Genomic DNA, 20,408 nt, shown 5'->3' on the forward strand with positions numbered 1-20,408 from the left:
TCGCTCTCTCCGGTAATCTTCATCTGAATAATCATCTTCAAATTCAAAATCTTCAGTTTCTTTAATTAAGATACCAAATCTGGTATGGTTGAAAAAAAATGTTCTCGTTCTCACCAACCAATAGTGCTGGAGATCCATAAAGTAAAATATTTGCTCCATCGAAAGTCTTTTACTATCCATGAGAGCATTGCTTTGATGATCATTGGATAATCTATCTATTGGGTTGGATCTAAAATTTGGAAAATAACTTGATTAGTTATTCCCCAATCTATATCCTCAAAAAATCACATGTTATGGTATGCCATGATGGTTATTTTGGGAATTCTATCTTTCAAATTTAATTTATCATAAAATCGTTCTTAGATTTGTCTAACCTTATCATGATGGTCTTCAATCCGATTTTTGATTAACATAAAAATTTCTTTGGGAAGCAAAGTTCTTGCTTTTTTAAAAAGACATATTCTTTTTATTTGTTCAAAAACTGAATCAGAAAACTCATCTGATATGAGGTCTAATAGTTGAAGAAAATTGTTTATTTTTTCAAAATTAAAATCTTCATTCCAATTCATTTGTTTAAGAATATTGAAATATAGATTTTGCAAATCTTTTAATTTAGCTGTTTGCTCAACTAATTTGTTGGCCAGAACTCCTATGTGTTTTCGAAATTTCACTTTGTTGTCTACAATGTGAGTTTTCCAAACTCCATTAAGTTCTGTATAAATTTCTCTGGATATACCAGGATTGAAAAAATCTTTTATTTCAGATTCATCTGGTCTAGATGTCTGAATATTAGTTGAAACTGAGTTAGTTCTCATTTGACAAAAATTCTTTTGATAAACAGGCATAGCTGGTGCACTGTAAAAAGCTTTTTTAGCTTTGGTCATGCTATCATATGCTTTGTAGCTAGCTCCTGAATATCCACAAACTTGCAGATTGGCTTCGTTCCAATCTGTGTAAATTCTAGGTTGTCTTCCTCAAACACAACATAAACTTTTTCTTCTCTGGATATTGCTTTTTTAGCAATTGTCACCCAATCTCCTTGAGCGGGTTGTTTACCCTTATCCATTGTTTCCTCTTGGTCTAGAGGTCTTCTGCAAAAATTAAATTTACTTGTTTAGCAATTTAATTTTCTGAAACAATTTCTACTAAGAAAATCTGTAAAAAAATTGTTAGTACCTTTAAGATGTTCTACTTCAAAGGTATATTCAGAAATTTTATTATACCAGGCTAATCGCCTTCCTTGCTCAATAGGTTTTTTATTGATCAAGAAATCTCTTACTGCCTTATTATCAACGCGTACAATAAAATTTTCTGGGGCTAAATAAATATGAAAGCTCTTTATTGTCAATTTTATTGCAAGTAATTCTTTTTCAAAGATAATATATTTCTGTTCATTTGGTTTAAATATTCCATAATTATATTCACAAATTAACTCTTCTTTTTGTAATTTTATGGGTATTGAATTTTTTCTTGGTCTAATCCCATTTTTTGATAAAGGTATCTCTTTATCATACCATAAATTACTTGGTATTGCTTTAAGAACACATCCCCAGCATGCTTCTGAGGCATCTGTTTCTAAAATTAATTTATCACTTGTTTTAGGAAGATAAACATCTGGTAAAGTTTTAATATTTTCTTTAATTTGTTTAATTAAAGCAATATCTTCTGCTATTCATTCAAAAATAACATTTTTTCTTAATTTGGTTAACCAAGGAATTTTTATTTTTGAAAGATTTTTGATAAAATTTCGTCCATAATTTAAAATGCCTAATAAACTCTGTAATTGTGTTATATTTTCAAGAGTATTAGGAAAATCTCGTATTTTGGACAAAATATGTTTTTGTAATTTTAAACCTTTTTGGTCCAAAATTATTTCCAAAAATTCAATAGATTCTTTTTCTAGTTCAATCTTTTTTGGTGATAAAATAATTCCATATTTTTGGAATTTTTCACAAAGTAATTTTAAATATTTCTTATGCTCTTCCTTGGTTTTAGAGAAGATAAGTATATCATCAATATAAACTACACAACAATCTTTAAGGTTTTTAAAAATTGCATCCATCCACCGTTGAAATACTTGCGATGCAATATTTAACCTAAAAGACATAACATTCCAGTGGTAATGTTCTCTAGATGTACTGAAGGCTGTCAATTTTTTTGACTCTTCAGTCAATTGAATTTGCCAAAATTCACTTTTACAATCAAATTTGCTAAAGATTTTTTATCCTTTGGTTAAGTTAATCAAAACATCTTTTCGTGGAATAAAATATCCATTAAATTCTAAATTTTCATTTAACTGTTTATAGTTGACTATCATTCGGGCTTTTCCTCTTTTAATTTCAGCATGGTTTCTTACCATAAAAGCTAGGCTAGAGTGAGGGCTTCTACTTTCTTCAATTAACTTTTTATCTAAAAGTTCTTGGAGTTGAATATTAAATTCATCTATATCTTGTCTAGTATAGATCATTGGTCTTACTCTAATGATAATTTCAGGGTCTTCCAATTTTAAATTACAAAAACGTGGGCTACGTTGTCATAGTTTTAATGGATGTTCACTAAAATTTTCTTCTAAAATTCTATAAATCCAGTGTGATTCATCAATAGTTTTGATGATGAGAGTTAAATCACCACGCGGCACGGGTGCAAACTCTTTATCACAAATGTATTTATGTTGTTCTAACAGGGAATATGAATTACGACATTTTTTATACTTAATGAAATAACTTTTTCCTGTATTTGCATTGGAAGGTATTTATATATAAAATTATTGCCAAGAAGGAAATCTCCATGCATATACGAAAAATATAAAATTTTTGGTATAATGAATTTGCTATCATTTAACCAAATAGCTATATTTTTAGCCTTGAATTGTATAGAAGTATGGTTGCCATCTATTTCAGTAACCAAAATTGGATGTTTCATTAATGTCCATTTTTCCTTTGGTATGGCATTCCATTTACATGAGCTATCTGTAACTCCTATGTCTATGAGAACACTGAGGCTATAGGGTTTGTAACCTGCAAAATTAAATGTTCCCAATACATATGTATATCTTCTTTTTCCTTGGCTAGGAAAAAAAATAATATCATCATTTTTTGTTTGAAAATGATACATATATGGAGACTTAATATGTTCAAGTTTTCTTGTTCCTGGAAAAATAGAAATCTGAACATTGTTTGAAGTAATAGATTCTTAATTAGAATTATTACTTGATTCTCCAATGCTTAACTTTGAAAATGATTTGTTAGGAAAATCTTTTTCAAATACAAAAGTTGATCTTTTAATTTTTGGAACTGTATTTTCAATATATAAATTTTTTCCTGATGCCTGCATTTGTAATTGTGCAGGTTTTTTTTTGTTTTAGAAGATTCTCCTTGTCCCACTAGGTCTGGGATTAACCATTGTCAAGGGACTTCTAAATCGCTCCAATTCATTAGACGAGGTTGTATTACCGTGTCAAATGGTCTTGGTTCAAAGATCTCAACGATTTTATTATCGTTTGATCTTGTTTTTGTTTCAGGAAATTTGGTTAATTTGTGAATTGTTTTCCAACGAATAGCCAAATTATGAGAATTTGATTTCATTCCTAATCCTTGTGTTTTAATTCTTATTCTGACTGTATCTTCAAGATTAAGATTATTTATGGAAATAAAAAATTTGGTCTAACATTAAACCAAACTACTCCATTAGTAAAATTAGACTAAATTCCTCCAATGATTGCTTTCATTGGGTCGAAAAATCTTTTGTAAAAAATTACTGCCAAAATAGGAGTATTTATCCCTTGGCCAAATAAGGCTGTTATGGTTACTTGAATTAATCCAATATGAATATATTGAATTTTAGGATATTTCTTTTTCCATCTTACAATCTTTTTCTTATCAAAAAAAGGAATATCAATATTTCCTTCTTCTGACCATTTTGCTTGAGTGTTACCATTGTATTATTCAAACACTCTTGCTGAAAAGAAGTTAAATTTGGAAAGTTTGTAAATTTCTAGAATAGCAACTTCTTGCATTTTTTAAAATTTTGCTAATTCTTCGTCGGTAAAAGTTTTTTCTTCTCCGATTACATCTCCAAGTCGAATTGCCTGTAATTCTTCTTGAGATATATTATCTACTTCTTGAGATATTTCTTAACTATTATTAGTCATCATGAAGATTAGTTCTTCATCTGAACTTTTTTCATCACTAGAAATTTCATATAAGATTTTTTTTTCATCAGAAATTTCTTCTCCATATATTATTTCAAAATCTTGTTCTTGAAGGACTTTGATAATTTTCTTTGCACTTTTTTTCCTTTTTGGACATTCGGGTACATAGTGACCTTCTTCGTTACAAATGTAACATTTGCAAGTTTTCTTTTTTGAAACGCTTGTTGGTTTCTTTTTTCGAATATATTTTTTATTTTTTGAAAAAGTTTTGTTCTTTTTCTGAGGTTTCCATTTATATTTTCTACGTTTTTTGGAAAATCTTTTTCTTTTAGGAAATGTATTACAACTAATTTTTCAATTTTCTTTTAAAATTTTATCACAATATTTTTGACTGTATTGTGAGTTGGAAAATTAATTTTTTATTTGTTTTTTCGCCTTTGCTTCTACACACCAATCTGCTATCAGTCTTAGAACATAATTTATGCGAAAATCAAGATTATCATATTCTTCCTCCGTCTAAGTTTTTTTGTGTATCTTTTGTATTTTATATCTTCATAATTATTTGTTTCATTTATAGTTGTTGTAAAACCTATATGCTTAGTGTATGTCAAAGCCCATATACTCGTTAAGATCTTTTAACTATTTGTCATAATTAAGTCTTTAAGATCATAAAGAGAGGTTTTAGGCACCAAATAATACACTAGGAGTGTCCTAGGTACCAACAACAATCTAAAATGACAATTAATTCTGATGATATAATATGTTTTGAAAATACAAAAAATAAAGTTACTAATAAATATGATCATAGTTTGCATATTACTAAAAAATCTACAAATATAAATAGTGTGTGTTCTAATTTAAATAATATTACTAATATTATGTGTTCTTGATTTTCTAAATTAGATAAAAATTAAAAAATAAATCAAAATTATCTAGAGACTAAAGTTGAGTCTATAAAATTTAAAATAGACAATTTGGGTTCTATAATAAATATTGATTTAAATAAAGAAGCAAAAAACCAAATAAACAATTTGGTGACAAAATTAGAAACTATATCCTTCATAAATAATGATGGAATGAATAGTTCAGGAGATAGTTACATCCCTAGGCTATTTTATGGTACAGAAGATATTATGGTACTTCAAACCAATACCTATAATAAAACTGAATATGAAAATATTGTTGAAATATTGAATTATTGGAGAAAATTATATAAAGACCCAGACTTAGATATTGATGAAAGAAATAGGCTACTAGATCAGATAAGAGAAACTTATCTAGAAAATGAAGCCCTTTTACAACACTTTAATTATGATATTAATATGTCAACTAATGATGATGACAACCAATCATCCTCATCTGAAGAAACAATAGATCAAGACATTTCATCAGAAATAAATAAAAGGAAAAAGAAAGGCAGAAGAGCCAATTGATCCCGAATTATTTGGCACATGAGGAGATGGAGAAAATTTTGACTTTATTCAGACAAATGAAGTTAAAAATGATACTAACATTGGAAGTACCTCCAATCCTACACCTGAACCAGTAATAGCTAGAAAAGATAATAATCATAAGTATCCAATAGCTCAAAATGGTACTTATTTAGACTTGTCTTATGTTCCATTTAAGGATCAACCACAAGCAATAGATGATTGGGCACAATCTTTATCCATCATTATTACCAATTATAAAAATAGTTGGTCAAAGGAAAAATTCCTTGATTATATTGCAGGAACTCTCCAAGGAGATGTGTTGTAATGGTTAAGACAATGGGAAAAATCTGAAATTGGAAAAATTCAAAAAATGGCTTTGTTAACAAATTTCTCACACTTGACACAATTTTAGCTGAATTTGCAAAAAACATAAAAGAAAATTTATGTGGTTTTGCAGGAGATACTAATTTGCAAGCAGATGCAAATTATATTTTGACTAAATTAGAATTATGTAATATTTGTTTTTTTGAAGATTATGTTCAAACTTTAAAAAAATATTATTATCTTATTGATCCACCAGCAAATCAACCCTGATTAGATCAATTTTTTCATAAACTCCCTAATCCATGGGATGAGTTATGTATTAAAACATATCCTGATTTTTTCAAAAAAATGGGGAAGGAAGAATATGATAATCTTGGTTTTAGCATAAATTATGTTCTAAGACTGATAGTAGATCGGTGTCTAGAAGCAAAGGTGAAAAAACAAATAAAAAATCAAATTTCCAACTCACAATACAGTTAAAAATGTTGTGATAAAATTTTAAAAGAAAATTGAAAAATTAGTTGTAATACATTTCCTAAAAGAAAAGGATTTTCCAAAAAACGTATAAAATATAAATGGAAACCTTGAAAAAAGAACAAAACTTTTTCAAAAAAGAAAAAATATATTCGAAAAAAGAAACCAACAAGCGTTTCAAAAAAGAAAACTTGTAAATGTTACATTTGTAACGAAGAAGGTCACTATGCATCCGAATGCTCAAAAAGGAAAAAAAGTGCAAAGAAAATGATCAAAGTCCTTGAAGAATAAGATTTTGAAATAATATATGGAGAAGAAATTTCTGAGGAAGAAGAAATCTTATATGAAATTTCTAGTGATGAAAAAAGTTCAGATGAAGAACTAATCTTCATGATGACTAATAATAGTCAAGAAATATCTCAAGAAGTAGATAACATATCTCAAGAAGAATTACAGGCAATTCGACTTGGAGATGTAATTGAAGAAGAAAATTTTTTTACCGACGAAGAATTAGCAAAATTTGAAAAAATGCAAGAAGTTGCTGTTCTAGAAATTTACAAACTTTTCAAATTTAACTTCTTTTCAGCAAGAGTGTTTGAACAATACAGTGGTAACACTCAAGCAAAATGGTCAGAAGAAGGAAATATTGATATTCATTTTTTTGATAAGAAAAAGGTTGCAAGATGGAAAAAAAATATCCTGAAATTCAATATATTCATATTGGATTAATTCAAGTAACCATAATAGCCTTATTTCGTCAAGGGATAGATATTCCTATTTTAACAGTAATTTTTGACAAAAAATTTTTCGACTCAATAAAAGCAATCATTGAAGGAATTCAGTCTAATTTATCCTTACCCTATACCAAGACATCAAAATAAAAAAAAAGAAAGCCAAGCCAAAATAAGGATATTCTGATCTATTTGGATAAAAAAAATTTGCTATTGCCGACAGATAAGATAATAGATAATGACAGATAAGATTATAGATAATGAGCATCTCTATCTTTTGGATAAGAGAACTACTACAAATCTAAGCTTCATATCCACCCTCTGATGTCCTTTCAGGACTTAGAGTTTGTTTAAAAGTCCAATACTTTGTTTTCTTCCATTTTTTTAGTTTCTTGAAAAGGCCCACTTTACAATTATGTTCTCAGAGATCAATTCATTAACCATATGTTCAATGATCAAAGAGATCATAAGCAGAGGATATTTCATTTTGTGAGCTTATAAATCTTAGTTACTGTCTTTTCCTACCATAACCTTTATTTTTACTCTCTTATATTATTTTAATTAATAAAAAAAAAAGGTGATTTGTACGCACACGTAACATGTGTCATAATACTTGGTAGGGGTCAACAAGTTAGTAGAAGTTTATCTTCAGCCCCACTGTCACTTGAAAAGAATAGCAGTGATAATAATCATTTGCAAACATGCACGCTAATGCACGTGTCATCGTTTGATTGTTTGTAATTTAAGAATTATTTGGAATGATCTAAATAAGTGTATTTTTTAATTTTTTATGAAATATGAATTGAATTTGAATTGTATTTGAAGTGATGTGTTAGAGAGGTAATGTGATTTAAATAAGATGATGTGACTTAAATAGAATAATGACTTTTTAACTTTTTTTAAACATGCCAAACTTACAACTTTGCTACAGACCCCACTGGGGGTCGACCCCAATGAGATGGCAGCCCCCCATTCGTCCAAATCACAAAAAAAAAAAAAAAAAAAATAATTTTTTTTTTGACCAATGGGAAGCCTCCATTCATGACCCCCAGTGACCCCACTGGAGGTCTGAGGCATTTTTCCCAAACTTATTCTTATATTTGCAACAATGTTACAAATTTAGGTCAAAAAAAAAAATTACTCAAAATTTTGTACAGAGTTTGACCAGATTTAAGATTGGTATGGCCCATGCCACATCAAATTTTAATCTGTACCATTCTCTTACTTTCTAAATAAATTTTCTGTCTTAGTTTTTGTATTTGTATTATTTTATATTATTTTTGTGCTCCTAGAGCAAAGTATTCTGTTTAGAAATTGATTATTTTTTTATTTTTTAATAAAACTATGCATAAAAAAAATTATGTGATGATTTATATAGTAAATTTTTGATTTTTTTAGTTGAAATCTCAAATCCCCAAACAATTGAAATAGATTTGTGGTGTTATCGGAAAGATTAACCGAAATGGGTTTTTTTCCACTAATTATATGTATTTATTTATTTAAATGGCTGGAAAGTCTCCCACGTAGCCTATGATGCAAGCATTACATCACTAAGTGGCTTGTATGATTTGGTGCAACAGGAAAACAAAGACTTGTTTGGATAATCTCGCTAAAAGTCATATTTTTAGTTTTTTTATTTTTTAAAATCATTATTTTTTTATTTTTTTACAATTTTTTTTAAAAAAAAAAATTAAAAAGTCAAATTTTAACTTATTTATCAAAACCAGCTAAATATAATTATAGAAAACACTAGATATTGTTCTTCACCCACTAAAATATAAAATATAAAAATATACTTATAGGATAAAGGGGGCCACCATTTTCCAATCTTCAGTACATTACAGACAATGACCAACAATTCATTCAGGAGATGCTTAACGCACAATACTTCATTTCATATTTAAAATATATATCTACGGATTATAATATATATTTTTGCAATTTTAAATTTATATAATATTTATAATGAAAAATGTTTGGGAGCACTAATTAGTGCTCCCACTAATTAGGTGGCAGTGGGTCCCGCCATTAATGATGTGATGTTTTAGTCTTGGAATTGTATTTTTTTTTTTTTTACTTTTTTAATGTATTAGTGTTATTAGTGGTGATATTTTTAGTGAGATGAATCATTGTTGTATTTATAATATATATTTACGGATTACAATTATTCTGTACATGACCTATGTTTCTTCAACTTTAAATACATCTCACATCACTTTTAGAATAATTTTAAGAGCAAAAATTCATAATATATAGATAACAGTTCTTCCCTAGCTATGCTCATCCTCTTTCCTATATATTCCACATAAACTCTTCAATACCACATCAAGAACCAAGTTTCATATCTCTCTCTCTCTCTCTCTCTAGATGGACATGGCGAGTGAAACTATTGAGAGGGCAATGGAGATAGGACTGCCCTTGATAAGGGTTTCAATGATATCATCTGTATGCACCATATTGGCTTTATTAGCAGGAGTTGTAGGGTATTTCTATGGTCCCTATTGGGGTGTTAGGAAGGTACCTGGGCCTCCGGCGGTTCCCTTCGTAGGGCACCTGCCCTTGCTGGCCAAGTATGGCCCGGACGTGTTCTCAGTCCTTGCCAGACGTTATGGTCCTATTTTCAGGTTAGCTTAATTGCTGTCTCTCTTTGATAGTGCTTAGTTTACTCGAATGAAATCTAATGAATGATTGTTCTATGAAAATTGTTAATTTTCACGTTTGAATCACTAAAAAGAAAATGAAAAATGCATTATAAATAGAATAATCATCAACTGGTTTAAGAAAATGGTCATTTCATTCAATTCTATTTGGATAAATGACACTTTGTCAGCCCTTTTTATGTTTGCTCGCTTTCGTACTTTTGTCTCTAAAATTTATTTTTTGGCTCTTTATATTTTAAGTTTTTCTTAGTTTATTTCTAAAGTTAATTTTTGTTAAATATTAAAAAGAAAATAACACATTAACAATCATGTGATATGAAAATATTTTATTATATATAACTTATATCTCTAAGGTAAACTTAAATTCAAATATAATAATATATTTTTTATATTATGTGATAGTTATTATGGTATTTTCTGTATAATTTTGAACGAAAATTAATTTTAGAAATAAATTGAGACGAATTTCAAACATAAAGATCTAAAGCGTGAAAAAATAAATTTTAAGAATTAAAGTGAAAAAGTAGTCAAAAAAAGTGCGATTTACCCATTCTATTTTAACCAAACATTGTCTTACTTTCTCATCGGTTCTGATAGTTGTTTTTGAAGTAAAATGTCAATCCAACTTGCATATGTTTCTTTCCTTTTTGGTTCAATAATAATAATAATAATAATAATTATAGATTTCCTTTGTTTTTTAATATATTGAAGTTTGTAGTTTAGGAAAGAAAATGGTATTGTCTGTCTGAAATCTTAAATTTTTAGTGACGTACATGTGGCCAACTGAACCACTGAGTTGCGGTTTGATAATTGGCTTTTTTTAGTTGACTTGTTCATTTTTTAATTATTTTAGTTAGGGATTAAAAGTTTGGTTGTTTTGATTTTTTTGACTTTTGTGATTTGAATGTGACATTTTGTTTTATTAACTTATTTAGCTTAGTTTATCTTTTGTGCTCTTTAGCCATTGTCAAACAACCCTAGTTAGTCTAATTAATTATTTTTTTCCTAAGGAAATTATGCATGCCCAAGTACTTAATGAAAAATATATATGATGATTTACGATTTAATCAATTCACCATTTCTATATTAGAAAAACTCAATTGATTGATGAAAAAATAGAGGAAACAAAAGATGAGGAATGGTAGTGTCTCAGGTTCGTTTGGGAAGTGGGGTTGGTTTTTTTGGTTATTTTAACCGAGGGCTAAAAAGTTTCGTTTGGAAAAAGTTTTTTAGCTTTTTTGACTTTTTGTAAGAGAAATAATGTAATAATTATAGGTTAGATGTAATCTTTTGTCTTATTAAGCTAAAAAATCTATTTTGTTTTTTTGTGACTATTTTAGTTAAAAAATTCCAAACCTTAACTTTCCAAATGGACATACTCCGTATACTTCATTATAAAGTCACGGGTTCAGGTTTCTCTCTCTTCTTCATGTTCAGTTTTCCTTTTTTTTTTTTTAATTAAAAAAATTAGAAATTAGTTTGATGAAAATGACTACCAAAAATTTTTTTAATTAACCCCAAAAAATTGAAAATCATACGAATATGATGACGCTTTATTATTATTATTTTCATCATCTTTTTTCTCTTGATGAGGCATAGGTCGTTTCTAAATTCCGAAATCGGCTATGCTCAAGATCCTCACATTTTGTGAGAGAGAGGAAAAAAAATTAAAAAAATAATAATAAATAGTCACAAATCAATCGAGGTCATGGGGTTTCAAATATTTTCTTTCCGAAATAGATGAACAAGGGTCAAATAGACTTAAAATGGGAAAATCGGGATTACCCCCCCCCCCATATTCAATGGCTGGGCTGAGCTCGCGTGATGTAATCACTAGTACGACTACTGTTCTGTTCTTAATTTTTTCCCAGTACTTTTGGGCAATGCCCTGTGTCACGCCCCAACAATTTATGTGACACAAGGAGCAGCGTGGGCAATATGCTGAAGGCGCTGGAAGGTTCCGGAATGAGGGAGACCAACCTAGAGTATGCTGGAAGACTCTAGAACGTGGTAGAAGGGTCCGGAGTGGCCTGGAAGATTTCGGAATGTGGAAGAGCCTTGGAGTGTCCACAGGAGTCTGGATGGGTCTGGAATATCCAAGATTATCTTGGAGAAGCCTACCATGTACTACACTAGTGTAAGAGAGTTCTAGATTGTAGTAGAAGGGGTAGTTGTCTTAGATAGTTCTATGGAGTGTTCTAGATGAGAGTTTGTAGCCCTTAGATCAAAATGATCCTAGCCGTCCATTGAGGAGGGGGATGACTATATAAGGGTGAGGGGTCTCATTTGCTAGGCACCTAGAGACCTGGAGATCCAAGAGAGCTCTAAGAGGAAAGCACTTGTGAGTGTGAGTGTGAGAGCCTTGTAAGCTTTGCACACGACTATACTTGTAAAGTTAACTTGTATAGTGAAGGCATTCTTCCACCTAAACTGTGTGTGTTAGTGTGGTTGAGTGGCATTCTTCCACCTAAACTGTGTGTGTTAGTGTGGTTGAGTGGGTAAGGCTGACATAGGTGCAACCAAGAGGGTTGAGAGGCATCTAAGGCCGCACGGTAGGCTTGCAAAGTCTAAGTCCGTGACAGTTGGTATCAGAGCAAAGGTGTACATGGCTACGTCTGGCGACGAAGGGAACGTCCCCAGGGTGAGGAAGCTCTCAACGAAGGAGTCGATGTCGGCATTGGAGGCACGACTCGAGGGGATGATAGAGAGTATGGAAGAGCGGTTCACTAGGCTTGAGGATGCGCTAGTTGGCCCTGGTAAGCCCACATCTCGTATCAGTGACTTTTTCTCCTACTTTGCTAGTTTGGTTGCTAGGGTGGAGGAGCTGGAGGAGAAGGTGGACTCCTTCGAGGGAAGGGTGAATTCGTCTCGCTTTGAGGTAGCTAGAGACAGTCCAACCCAGCAGAAGGCCCTGGAAGCAAGAGTAGCTAGCTTGGAGTTAGAGTTGGAGTTATGCAAGAAGGCCATCGTCGCTGGCAATGGAGGGAATTTGGCTCAAGTCAGGAGGAAGGTTCGTGCGCCAGAACCTAAGAGCTATGAGGGTGCGAGGGATGCCCGAGAAAGCCGTGCCAAAGGTGGGAGGCAGTCTCCTCAGACCACCGAGGATGAGCACAATAAGGGCGAGACCCGGAAGAGACGGGAATGCCGAGGGAAGGGGCAACGCACCGGATCTCCAAGGAAGAGGGGGCAGCTTGAGTGTTTCTTGTGCAACGGACCGCACATGGTGAGAAACTGCCCGAAGAAGAAGAAACAGCTGAGTGCCATGGAAAGGAAGAGATAGAAGGAGGCGAGGGACTCCGAGAGTGAAGACCCTTCAGAGAAGGTGGCCCAACTGGGGAGCATCCAACTTCTTGGGTCGATATCCCAGAAGAGTGAGGAGATGCACATCTAAAAGAAGGATGGGCGGTGCGCGGAGGTGAAGGCTAAGGGGAAACTTCACATGCGCAGGAGAAGAGAGGTGCCACTCTAAGGTTTGAGTACACTGATGAGGTTAAGAGGCTGGGCTTGAAGAGGAAAGGGTGGGTCGAGTGTTTCCTGTGCAACGGACCGCACATGGTGAAGGACTGCCCGAAGAGGAAGGCACTTGTAGGGATGCAGCAGAGTGGGCCGCATGGCAAGGGCAAAGAGGAGGCAAGCACCAGCAGCAGCGAACACAGATCGTATCGAGACGTGGTGGCTCGGTATGCTTCTACGTGACGAGGGCGTCACGGGATTGGGGGGGAGAGTGTCACGCCCCGACAATATATGTGACACAAGGAGCAACGTGGGCAATATGCTGAAAGCGCTGGAAGGTTCCGGAATGAGGGAGACCAACCTAGAGTATGCTGGAAGACTCTAGAACGTGGTAGAAGGGTCCGGAGTGGCCTGGAAGATTCCGGAATGTGGAAGAGCCTTGGAGTGTCCACAGGAGTCTGGATGGGTCTGGAACATCCAAGATTATCCTGGAGAAGCCTACCATGTACTACACTAGTGTAAGAGAGTTCTAGATTGTAGTAGAAGGGGTAGTTGTCCTAGATAGTTCTATGAAGTGTTCTAGATGAGAGTTTGTAGCCCTTGGATCAAAATGATCCTAGCCGTCCATTGAGGAGGGGGATGACTATATAAGGGTGAGGGGTCTCATTTGCTAGGCACCTAGAGACCTAGAGATCCAAGAGAGCTCTAAGAGTGAAACACTTGTGAGTGTGAGTGTGAGTGTGAGAGCCTTGTAAGCTTTGTACACGACTATACTTGTAAAGTTAACTTGTATAGTAAAGGCATTCTTCCATCTAAACTGTGTGTGTTAGTGTGGTTGAGTGGGTAAGACTGACTTAGGTGCAACCAAGAGGGTTGAGAGGCATCTAAGGCCGCACGGTAGGCTTGCGAAGTCTAAGTCCGTGACACCTGCCTAGTGCCTCAATGTCGTCATTGATTTTGTCATTCTACTCGAGAGATACTGTTGCGCAAAAAATTAAATTGATTAAAAATCAATAACCACATTGTTTGGATTATATTTATATTTTTTTTTTAAATGAATAATCTATTCTTAAAATTATAATTGTTTATTTTTATAAAATAAATATGATGTAACCATATGATTATCAATGTTTTATCAATTAGATTTTTTTACAGGATGCTCAAGCGAGTCTTATAACTTAAACCATTCAAACCACCAATGTGAGCCCACTAAGCCCCAATAGCATCTAATATCTATCTCTCCGATTCTATCACCAACGGAAAAGAAACTATTCCATATTCATGTACACGCCTCTACAATCAGCTTGTAGAGGCATAATGGTTGTCTGGCTCTCTGCTTTATATTCTTGCAAAACACTTACAGTTGCTTCGGCCATTTCGCTAGATAGGTATTATCCTTTCATGAATTGGGAATCAAACAAAAATATAATTTGTTGGAAAAAATGGTTTTATATAGGCATATTTTTTAACCCAATTTGGGTGGACCCCAAACAACGTTTGGGGTGGGTTCGACGAGGTGAAGTCTTCCTTGCCGCGTGGCAAGTCACACGGTGAATACGGAATGTCAAAACCATTTATGAGTGAATGGGAAGTTGACATCGTTTTCAAGTTTAACATTAATTTCTTAATAAAATTCTTTTGAATTTTTTCAATAAGAAATTAGTGTGGGAATTTAATTTAAATCTAAATTCAAATTTTTGGATTCCTAAAGTAGTTTCCTAAAGTTTGTCAAATAGATTAATATTTATATTCCAAACAGGTTTTATTAAATCTATTATACTATTGGCTTTATTTTGATTATCTAGTCTAATAGTTTAATAATATTTATATTTCAACACTTTAGAATTTAGTCTCCTTTGACTACTTCTTCAAATTGTTTGAAAGATGTATAACTGTTCCTGTACAACGGCTTGAAATATATTGAAACAGTTGCAAATTGTTTGAAATTTGAATGACATCTGTTCATTTCAAATATAATCTGTTCACCTTTTTATGTACCTGTTCGGGTCTATTAATACTAGACTTGTTCCAGCAGATGTGGGGGAAAAATAAAAAACATCCAGGAAAAAAATTCTTCGGAAAATTGAAATCTGCACAGTAGCAGATCTGTCCAGTTCCCAATTTGTATCTGTCCTATAACAGTTTCATATCTGTTTGGCAGTTTACACACCTGTTGGGACAGAATTTTGTGCCTATAAATACCATCATTCCAGCAGTATTTTTGGTCGGAAAAATCAGTCTGTAGATTGTCTAAATTGCTGTCCAGATTTTATTTGTGCATTATTCTTCATTTTAGTTTTAGAACAAAATTCAGAGAGTTAGAACACAGGTTTGGTTTACCGAACAAATTGTTTGGAGTACTACTACAATTTGTGAAGATCATTGTATCTTGGGAGATAGACGCCACTCATCCGTAAGTACCATAGCGGGGCGAATCTGTCTTAAGGACAGAGTGTCACACACTCGACTTGGTCTTGTAATTTTATTTGGTTCGACAAAATAAATCCGGTATGTTATTTATTTATTTTGTTTGAGTTTATTTCTAGTTATTTTATTTACACAGAAGATTGTTCCAACATAATTTTGTGTTAGAAAGTTTGGATTTTTGAGTAAACCCCAATTTCAAACCAACCTTAATACACTAAGGTCAAGTTTGGCATCTTTCAAAAAATTCAAAAAGTCAAAAAGTCACTATCTTGTTTAAGTCACATCACATCTCTAACACATCACTTCAAACCCAACCCAAATCCAACCCATATTTCATAAAAATTCAAAAAGTGCACTTATTTAGTCTTCCCAAACTTAGCCTTAAATGACCACAAACAGACCTGCATCTTTTGACAAGATGGGGAGAGCTTTATTTGTAACACAGCTAAGTTAGGGCATCCACGATGGAATGGCTAAAAAAATGTATTAAGGTCTGTTTTATATGACAAAAAATAATAAAAGTGGGGCCTAAAAATATTTGTTAAGATGTATTAAGAGTTTGTTAATTTTAGAGAGTGACTGGTGGTGCAATGGATATGTTAAGGAGTGTGTTAAGGTGTGTGTTAAATATATATATATATATATATATGTGTGTGTGTGTATATAATAAATAAAATAAATAAATAATTTGGTTTAATCAAAAATTTCAAGCCCAAAATTAAATTTCAAGTCCAAAAAAAATCCCAACAAGTAAAAAAAAAAAAAAAAAGTTGCCGTTGACTTGTCAACCGGCCGGACGTCCGGCCGGTCAACTGGTAAGACCAGACAAACACCCTCCTTCGCTGGCTAAACGATCGCTGCAGATAACAAATATATTAACACACACCACTAACACACGCCTTAACAGATCGACTGCAGCACCAAACAACAAACCTTGCTAAAACTTAATAATTGACACTAACACTCTTTTTATAGCAGCTCTACTGTGGATGCTCTTACAGATTGCACTATGACAAAAAAGAATGTCAAATCATTTTCATTTCCTTGCTCAAATGCTTTCGTCTTTTTTTTTTTTTTTTCCTTCTTTTTTTTTTTCTTCTCTTTCTCCAAGAGGATTTGGTTTCACAATTGATGAGTAAAAATCAACATAAAAAAGGGCCCCCCCATTTTGCCTTGTATCATCATTGAATTACCCACAACACAAAGACCAACTACACCACAAGATGTCTCATTTTCCTCCTATATTCCGTCCCATGTGAATACAGAAGACCCTGAAAACTCTCTCTCTCTCTCTCTCTCTCTCTCTCTCTCTCTCATGGATTTGGTGAATGAGACCCTCCAAGGATTGATAGAGGTAGGTGTGACCTTAGTTAGGACCCCTATGGTATCACTTGCATGTTCCGTGTTAGGCTTATTGGTTGGAGTTTTGGGGTACTTCTATGCACCCTATTGGGGGGTTAGGAGGGTACCTGGCCCAGTGGCGATGCCATTGGTAGGAAACCTTCCCTTGCTGGCTAAATATGGTCCTGGGTTGTTCTCAGTCCTTTCCAAACAATATGGTCCTATTTTCAGGTTAGATTTTCTTACTACTATTATATAGCAATATACATATTTGCTGGATTGATTCATTATATCTTCCCAAGTGTTTATTAAATTTTTCCAAGTTTTTCAGAGGACAATCAAAACCAAAATCACAGAAATCATTTAGCAAGAAAGATAACATGGAATCAAGATTTTCAAGATGAGTAAACAAAAAATGGGAAATCATTTCAAGCATGCATACATTATCACGCATGCCTTAGTGCTAAGATTAGTCTTAAGTAGTCTTATGAGAAAGAGAGAGAGGCTATATTGGTTTGTTTGGTGTAGTTTTAGTAAATTTGTTTTGTAAGAACATATTAAGCATATGATGTTGTCATTAATTGGAAAATATATATATATATATATATATTTCTGATGTTTCTGAAATTGGTTTTTTTATCTCAATTTTCTAAAAAATGTTTATGATAATAACGAATAAATTATTTTCAATTTTTGTTGTGAACTTTGGAATAATATTTCTATGGTTTTTGTGGGGGTGCAGGTTTCATATGGGAAGACAACCACTGGTAATAGTAGCAGATCCTGAGTTGTGTAGAGAAGTTGGAATTAAGAAATTCAAAGACATTCCCAACAGAAGCATTCCCTCTCCTATCTCAGCTTCCCCTCTTCATCAAAAGGGTCTCTTCTTCACCAGGTGTATATCATCACAAACACATACACTATGTCTATCTATCATAGTTGTTAAAGGCGTGCCTAGGCTTCAAAAAAAAATCCCAAATTTATACAGAATGATGTGGCTTAAGGTAGTACTATTCCAAATTGATTCGTAATGATTAAATTAGATCACACAATGCAACAATACTTGGCACATGAACAAAGTTTGATGTGCGACTGATTTATCTATAGGGATGCAAGATGGTCTACCATGCGAAACACCATATTATCAGTCTACCAGCCATCCCACCTAGCCAAGTTGGTGCCGACTATGCAAGCATTCGTCGAATCCGCTACTCAAAACCTCCATTTCAACAAAGAAGAGGACATCATTTTCTCTGACCTCTCCCTCAAGTTGGCCACGGATGTGATCGGACAAGTGGCATTTGGTGTTGACTTTGGCCTCTCTAAGCCACGGTCAACAAGTGATGACTCTATGAATGATTTAGGTCATCAGGGTAATAGCAATGAGGGAGTCCGCAACTTCATCAATCAACACATCTACTCCACAACAATGCTCAAGATGGACCTTTCAGGCTCCTTTTCAATCATATTAGGCCTTCTTGTCCCCATACTCCAAGAACCATTTCGCCTCATTCTGAAAAGAATACCGGGCACCATGGACTGGAAAGTTGAAAGGACAAATCGGGATTTGAGCAGCCGCCTTGATGAGATTGTTGTGAAGAGGATGGAAGACAAGGACCGAGGCTCAAAGGACTTCTTGTCGCTTATATTGAGTGCAAGGGAGACAGGGAAATTGTCAAAGAATGTTTTCACCCCGGACGACATCAGTGCAGTTACTTATGAGCATCTGCTTGCCGGATCAGCCACAACTTCCTTTACATTGTCTTCCACTGTATATCTAGTTGCCGGGCATCCAGAAGTTGAGAAGAAGTTGCTTAAAGAGATTGACAGCTTCGGTCCCCATGATCAGATGCCAACTGCTAATGATCTTCAACACAAATTTCCCTATCTTGACCAGGCAAGTCTAAGATCAATTTGTCTGATTTGAGGCTTGTAAGTGTGAAAGTACTTATCCAAAAAGATTACTTTGTCTCATGCTTGTTTTGATTGTTTGGTTGCAGGTGGTCAAAGAGGCAATGAGGTTCTATACAGTTTCCCCATTAATAGCAAGAGAAACATCAAAGGAAGTGGAGATAGGAGGTTACCATTTGCCAAAGGTATTACATATAATCAGCGTAAGGGATAGGCTTCTCTCTAGTTAAACTGGAAGTCCAGTCTAACAAAAACTAGACTGAATGTCTTATTTAACTGGCAAGAACTCGACTCCTATTAAATATAGACTTCTCTCCAGTTGAATTGGATGTCTAATTCAGTTTAATAGAAACTGTATTGGCCATTTAGGCCAAGTTTGACATCTTTAATAAAAGTCAAAAAGTCACTATCTTATTTAAGTCACATCTTCTTATTTAGGTTACATCACTTCTCTACCACATCACTTCAAACCCAACCCATATTTCATAAAAAGTCAAAAAGTACACTTATTTAGAACATCCCAAACAATCCTTTAGTTTTAACTGGCAAGAAGTCAGCTCCTAATCATAATATCATACAACAAGCTTATGTAGTCAGGCATGTTTATGAATGCATTAGAATGGGCTAGGCCTCTCTCTAGTCCGTGATTGGACTAGATCGTGCTGTTGGGCCCGTGGAGGCCCATCACGGGTCCTGTTTCGATGATCTGAACCATCAATGTATAAAATTCGTCGATTATTTTATTCCTGTAAAAAATCACATTGATCGGATATCAATACCTATTTGATTGTATCAGATTTCTATCAACGGTAAATATAATTTTCAAAATAAATAGTGGACAAAAATCCGATCCAATCAAGTAGCTATCGATATTCGATTAACGTGATTTTTTATAAGGATAAAGTACTCGACGAGTTTTACACATTGAACAGTTCTAGTCATCGAAATAGAACCCGTGATGAGCCTCACGGGCTCAACAACACCGTCCAGTCCACAAGCTGCCCCCCTTAGAATATAGGCATCTCATCTGTTAATTTTTTCTATGAATGAGCAGGGCACATGGATTTGGTTGGCACCTGGAGTTCTAGCTAAAGACCCTAAAAATTTTCCGGAACCAGAAAAGTTCAAGCCAGAGAGATTTGATCCGAATTGTGAAGAAGAGAAACAAAGGCACCCTTATGCACACATACCTTTTGGAATTGGACCTCGAGCATGCATTGGCCAAAAATTTTCTTTGTATGAAATAAAACTCTCACTGATTCATCTGTACCGTAAATATGTGTTTCACCATTCCCCCAACATGGAAAAACCTCTGGAACTAGAGTATGGCATAATTCTCAACTTCAAGCATGGTGTTTGGCTTAGAGCCATCAAAAGAGCATAGACATTGTTAAGCTTGGCAGGGTATTGTTCTTGGCATGTATAATCTCGATGGTTTCAATGTTTTTCTTGGTTTGGTGACCTCAATAAATCATCCCAATTTGATCATTTATTGAAATACGTC

The 20,408-nt window shown here is 33.6% G+C and overlaps 1 protein-coding gene across 2 annotated transcripts; it reads left to right on the forward strand.

Annotated features, from left to right (window-relative positions):
- Positions 1-9,283: 9,283 nt before the first annotated feature.
- Positions 9,284-20,392, forward strand: LOC114257645 (cytochrome P450 711A1). 2 transcript variants are annotated; one of them, XM_028197426.2, is made up of 5 exons: positions 9,284-9,736; positions 17,736-17,888; positions 18,101-18,890; positions 18,994-19,089; positions 19,959-20,392. In XM_028197426.2, the coding sequence occupies exons 1-5, from the start codon at positions 9,480-9,482 to the stop codon at positions 20,286-20,288; spliced, it is 1,626 nt and encodes a 541-aa protein (XP_028053227.2). In that variant the 5' UTR covers positions 9,284-9,479; the 3' UTR covers positions 20,289-20,392. The 2 variants fall into 2 exon arrangements, with proteins under 2 accessions (XP_028053227.2, XP_028053228.2); XM_028197427.2 differs by lacking the exon at positions 9,284-9,736 and adding an exon at positions 16,839-17,224.
- Positions 20,393-20,408: the final 16 nt, after the last annotated feature.

This window comes from Camellia sinensis, chromosome 13 (genome assembly GCF_055761805.1).
Source record: "Camellia sinensis isolate YWXY chromosome 13, ASM5576180v1, whole genome shotgun sequence".
NCBI lineage: Eukaryota > Viridiplantae > Streptophyta > Magnoliopsida > Ericales > Theaceae > Camellia > Camellia sinensis.

What these genes read in the sequence shown, in the direction of transcription:
- LOC114257645 (XM_028197426.2), top strand. Translation starts at nt 9,480, where the DNA reads ATGGACATGGCGAGTGAAACTATTGAGAGGGCAATGGAGATAGGACTG. An exon ending in CGTTATGGTCCTATTTTCAG is followed by an intron (nt 9,737 to 17,735) that starts GTTAGCTTAATT and finishes GTGGGGGTGCAG; the next exon opens with GTTTCATATGGGAAGACAAC. An exon ending in AATTTCCCTATCTTGACCAG is followed by an intron (nt 18,891 to 18,993) that starts GCAAGTCTAAGA and finishes GTTTGGTTGCAG; the next exon opens with GTGGTCAAAGAGGCAATGAG.